General features: G+C 36.0%; 1 protein-coding gene across 6 annotated transcripts in view; it reads right to left on the bottom strand.

Moving 5' to 3' along the window:
* Positions 1–347: 347 nt before the first annotated feature.
* The window catches only part of BANK1 (B cell scaffold protein with ankyrin repeats 1), a 325,956-nt gene continuing 320,303 nt past the window's right edge, over positions 348–6,000 (bottom strand). For 2 of the 6 annotated variants that reach the window (XM_045880678.3, XM_064584864.1), the window contains exon 16: positions 511–4,483. In XM_045880678.3, coding sequence (XP_045736634.1) covers positions 4,307–4,483 — 177 coding nt within the window. In that variant the 3' untranslated portion in view covers positions 511–4,306. Of the gene's footprint in view, positions 4,484–4,733; positions 4,799–6,000 lie in introns of all 6 variants that reach the window. The other 4 variants (XM_064584867.1, XM_064584869.1, XM_064584870.1 and 1 more) reach the window with 4 other exon arrangements.

Below are 6,000 nucleotides of genomic sequence, written 5' to 3'. Positions count from 1 at the left end.
ATATATATATATATATCTCATTTAAGTAGACTGACCACATATTCCCACTTACACCTGGGGTAGTCCCAGTTTATGCTTGCTTTTCTTTCTTTTTTTTTTAATTATGTTATGTTAATCCCCATACATTACATCATTAGTTTTTGATGTAGTGTTCCATGATTCATTGTTTGCGTATAACACCCAGTGCTCCATGCAGAACGTGCCCTCTTTAATACCCATTACCAGGCTAACCCATCCTCCCACGCCCCTCCCCTCTAGAACCCTCAGTTTGTTTCTCAGAGTCCATAGTCTCTCATGGTTCATCTCCCCTTCTGATTCCCCCCACTTCATTCTTCCCTTCCTACTATTTTCTTCTTCTTTTTTTTTTTTTAACATATAATGTATTATTTGCTTCAGAGGTACAGATCTATGATTCAACAGTCTTGCACACTTCACAGTGCTCACCATAGCTCATACCCTCGCCAAAGTCTATCACCCAGCCACCCCATCCCTCCTACCCCCTACCACTCCAGCAACCCTCAGTTTGTTTCCTGAGATTAAGAATTCCTCATATCAATGGGGTCATATGATACATGTCTTTCTCTGATTGACTTATTTCGCTCAGCATAATACCCTCTAGTTTCATCCACGTTGTTGCAAATGGCAAGATTTCATTCTTTTTGATGGCTGCATAATATCCAATTGTATATATATATACCACATCTTCTTTATCCATTCATCTGTCGATGGACATCTTGGCTCTTTCCACAGTTTGGCTATTGTGGACATTGCTGCTATAAACATTGGGGTGCATGTACCCCTTCGGATCTCTACATTTGTATCTTTGGGGTAAATACCCAGTAGTTACGCTTGCTTTTCTATTGTAATCGTTACTACTACTCTATTTTACCATCAAATGTGTCCTCTTTGAAAGATAAATTAATGATCTCCTTACATTTTAATTCTCAAACAATCTGTGCTAACATTGGTATTATTATATCCATTTACCAATGATTAAATACCAGAAAACTGGTTTGGTTTTGCATAGCTAGGCCATAGCTGAGTCAATATTCAAATTAGATCAGTCTTACTTCAAAGCTCATGCCCTTGAATGAAGTACCACACTGCTCATGTAAATATCTGATGTCATTTAATAACCATGAAATTATATAAGATGTATTTATTGTCTACATTTTGAAGATGAAAATATTGAGGAAGCCATATGCTGTAACTTATAAATTTGAGGTCTATTGTATTCAGAATCTTGCATTTTGTTGTCTTTTATATGGTAATTCCTGCCTTTGAAGATCAGCCCCCCACAAAAGGCAGGCCAACAGGATGGCTGGCAAGAACAGCTACAGAAAGAGTTGCAAATAGGGCCTTATATCAGCTCTGAGCCAATCAGTTGGGACCTAGTAGATCAGGTCACAATGAAGGTCTCTCTCTCTTAAATATTTACCCATTTAGAACAACAATATGCAGTAAAATTCAGGTAAGTCCAAGTTATTAAAATCAGACCCCTTAGCTTTATAGGAAACCAGAAGGACCTCAGATGAGCAAATACTTAGTGTACAAATAGGATATAATGATGACTCCAGGTACAAAGTCATTCTCATTAGAATACTGAGAACAGTCTCATTTTCTAAAAATTGGAGTCACTGTTGGCAGAATAATTGAGTGTTAGATTTATGAAAATATATTGGAGTCATCCATTCTTTTGAGTATTTAATGATCCATTTAAGTTTAAGCCATACGCATTTCAAAACAAAGACATTCATTGTGCTATCATAGGAGTTTCTACTTTAAGAAAATTCTGTATAAAGCTGTTTTTTATTTTAACAACATTCTTTTAAGTGTTAATCCCATTTTACTGTCTAGTCTAGATCAGGGTTTCTCAACCTTGGTGCTACTGACATTTTTGGACTGGATAATTCTTTGCCTTGTGTTTTATGGGACATTTATTAGTATCACTTGTCTCTACACACTAGATGCCAGAAGCACCTTCTCCATAGTCATGACAATACAAAATGTTGCCAGATATTGCCAAAAGTCTGGGGCAAGGGGAACAAAATTGCCCAGTTAGGAACCACTGGCATACAGGCTTCCTCTATGTTAGTCTAGGAAATTGACAAGGTAGAAAATAAGGGAATTAATATTAAATGTAAAACTCTGATAACATTCAGTACCAGTTCAAATTTCCTTAGAAGTCAGAGTTCTGGTGAATTTAACTTGGCCAAATTTAGGAGTAATGGCTTGGAAACAAACCTGACTTAAGAAAGAGATGTTGGGGAGGGTATGTACTATGGTGAGTGCTGGGAATTGTGTAAGACTGATGAATCACAGACCTGTACCCCTGAAACAAATAATACATTATATGTTAATAAAAAAAAAAAAGAGATGATGGGAAAGATAAAGTACTGGCTTTCAGGCTTCCAGAATCAGCACAAAATCTTCAAGAGAAGATCTCCCCATGTAGGTCTTTCCTTTCTGGCAGTGGTTAGGGCTCTCTGAGAAGTGCCCCAAATCTCCAAGGGAAGTCCACATTTTCTCTCTATTTCCCTGCCCTTTGCCCTGTCCTAGCATGAGGCAAAGTTTCTGTTTTGCAGCTCAAAGTTAATGGGCAGTATTCTACATGTTAGGGATGGAGTCCAGAGATGAAAAAACACTGTCCACAGGGGGCATTTTCACTTGGAGTCACTCCTAAATTTGGATTAGTCTTCCTCCACCCTTGCATTCTCTCTACTTTTCATCTTATCCTCCAGTGCAACAGGTAATGCTATGGATTCCTACAGATCCCCCAATTCCAACTTTCTCTATCCATCTTCCAAATCAGGCAAGGATGGGAGGCGCCATGGTAGAGGAAGCATGAGGAAAACTTCAGTTATTTTTAGGTTTCTTTTTTCCATGTCTCTTTGTGATGACAAAGTGGTAAGAATTCAAGGGCCAGAGTATCTCAGGAAAGAGGCTATTAAAGGGGCTTTTTGCCATAGTTTTAATTCAAGTTCGCTCAGCGCGTAAGTATTTAGAGGCCCTGATTTTCAATTTCCATCTATGTTAAAGACCTGAATAATATTCAAGCCTCATCTTCCTCTTCCTCTCTTAATTGAGTCTCAGGTAAGAGATAATCCAATTGCTTTATAATTAGAAAAGTTGACATTTTACCTGTCACTGGATTTCACACTTTCAATAAGAATAAAGCCAATGATGAAACCGTAGGTATCAGTCACAGGCCAATACAGAGGTTTTTACTTTAGAGACTAGCCACATATTTGAATTTAGAGATGCAGAAAATTATATAAAAACAGTCAGTTTTTCTACTGCTTTTCTGAACTCTTTGGGTGAGACAATCCACATAAATGGGGGATTTGTAATCATTGTTTGGGTAATAATTAACCACTGTGTGTGGAAGGGCCTGCCATTTCTTGAAAGCTTGGATGTGAAACTACAGACTAGATTTCCAAGTGTCATAATCAAAGCATCATCTGTTAGGAATGAATCAAACATCTGTATTATTTTTTAAAATTGAGCTTACTTGAGAATGTTAACAGTCATGAGAAACCTGTGATCAGTGTTTTGCAGAATCACTTTAAATAGATATTCCTATCACTGTTTAGAAGCGAGGAAAAGAATCATCTGTGTGTTTACTTTGTGGGGCTTACGCAGTGAAATTAAATGAGCTAAAAATTTTTTTTCAGGAGCCTTCCTTTTATAAACTGGTGAGCAGAAGAATTTAGTGGTTAATTATTATACATTTATTTTGGAAAGTCAAACATAGTTTTAAACATTCATTTTATTTGCAGGAACCATACATGGAAAATCATAGAATGATAAAACTCTGTTCTATTCTAAGCTAGTAAGTTGTTTCTAAGACATACGTTGCTGAAATTGTAAACCTTTTAATAAAGAATGTAGGTTGTGGAAATGTATGTTAATTTGAGATGTAGAAAGTTAAAAAAATAATATTCTCAAGGTTATATGCAAATAGTCACTAACTACGGGAAGGTTTTTGAAAACATGATGTGATGATAATAATTAGGGCTTTGAATGTCAGAAATTTAGGAAATGGACCAGCCATTTAAAAGGCAAGTATGTATGAAACAAATTTGTATTTTCATGTTCATTCTAAGGACAGAGGAGTAAACTGTTAAGGTTAGTGCTGCAAACAGGCGCAATAACTTTGTTACAGAGCATTTCACTTCTCTGCTCTTGTTTTCCTTTAATTGTCAAAATGGGAAATAGCTGCTTCAGTGGCAAAATGCATTGTGAAATGCAAGAATTGTCAAAGAATGCAATTGCTCTATGGCATTCAATTTGAATCTTGATATACCTATCTGAAGCAGGTTAATGCCAATAAATTGTGGCAATAACAAACTGTGAAATCCATAGGTGTGCTTCTGCTTTCATAGCATAGTATTTTCCCTGAAGACAGCAGGCAATCCAAATGCAAGCTTGCTTCATTCAGAAAGCACAGTGTCTGCAGATTTTTGGGTTTCATTATAATAACCTGTAAGTGAGATCACAGGAAATGTATTAGTGAATAATGGATCAATTGAAATTGATTAGCTAGCAAAAAAATCACCCCTATATATAAATCTTTCTGAGGAACAATCACCTTTAGCTTGAAAAATACACGTTTGTCATTTCAGGAGAAGACAGTGAAATATTTAAAGTATTCTGTTTGCTAGACAAATGATTCCTTCAAGTCTCTAATAAGTCTGCTTTAAGCTTTCTAAAAAATACAGCTGATATTTTACCTTCTTTAATTATCTTTCCTGCATCAGAAACCAAATTCCTTTTCAACTTGGAGTCGAGTAGGAAGCTAAGAAAAAAAAAAGAAAAAGATACAGAGCTAGCATTTCTCCATTTTAAGGCAGAACAAAGAAACATGATAAAGTCATAGTTGCCGTTCATAGGAAAATAGCTTCATAGAGGGAACTGGCAAGACATTCCTCCACCTTAAAAGGAAAGAAGCTTTGTAAAGCTCACCGAGAGCAAAGTCCTTGAGTTCACATTTTATTTCCATTTTGAGGGAGAATAGCCTAAGTACTGGGAATTTATATTCTTTTTCTCTTACCCCAAATATTGTTCTCAAAAAATATGCCATGATTGTTCGAAAACATCTTTTTTTTTGTGGCTAGTTAAAATCAAAAGAACAGTTACCTGTGTTTCTCGTAAAGACATTTATAGATCTTGTAGAAGGATCTTTGTTTGACAAGTATATTTTCATAAACTCAGAGGCCTTGGTGGTACCCCACGATTCTGCTACTGTCCAGTGAGTTTAACAGGTCCTTATACTTTAGACTCTTTGGTCTATAGCTCACTGGTAGCCACAGGGTGGTCCAGAAATGTAAATCTGTCAATCAGTTCTTAAGGGTAAATGACTTTTAGGAATCTTTATGATTTACTCAGAACATAGGAGAGCTTAAAGGGTTATTAAAAATTGGTTTATTATGAGAACTTACCAAGGGCTCTAATTCTGGATTTTAGCAAGAAATCCAGCTGCCACATGATCCTGAGCCATAGTGAAAATTTCCTACATCACATATGTAGATAGTTGGAATAACATGCTTGTTTTTGAAGAACAATTTGTGATCAGGACATTAGCAGTGTTGCCTTGAACTAGTCTTGCTTCTCAATGGCTGCTCTCTTTGCTTCACGTTATTTTTAGCTTCTTGTTAGCAATTCATTTTCAGTTAACTCTACATGTGAAGTGATGCTATTTACATGAACAATATTTTGGGGTTACATTTTTTCCTCAGCTAGACTTTAAGGACTATATACATTGTGGTTCAGATAGACTCATCATATTACTATTGCTAAAAAAAAAACCATGTATCCATCACTCCTCTAAGATTTATTTGGTCTGTACATGGTAAATTCAGCCATACTTTGGCCTTGGTGCCTTTTTCCTTTGAATTCCTTCTTTGCTTTTTTTCTAAATAGTTAATTTCCTTAAATTAAATTTGCGCACAAAAGCTTATGTAACCTATTTTGTTCATATTTGTTAAAATGTTTCAAAGC

This window comes from Mirounga angustirostris, unplaced genomic scaffold (assembly GCF_029215605.1).
Source record: "Mirounga angustirostris isolate CCGP_5_RB_7025 unplaced genomic scaffold, mMirAng1.0.hap1 SCAF_2, whole genome shotgun sequence".
NCBI classification, from domain to species: Eukaryota; Metazoa; Chordata; class Mammalia; order Carnivora; family Phocidae; genus Mirounga; species Mirounga angustirostris.
This window is presented reverse-complemented; position numbering and strand designations above follow the sequence as displayed.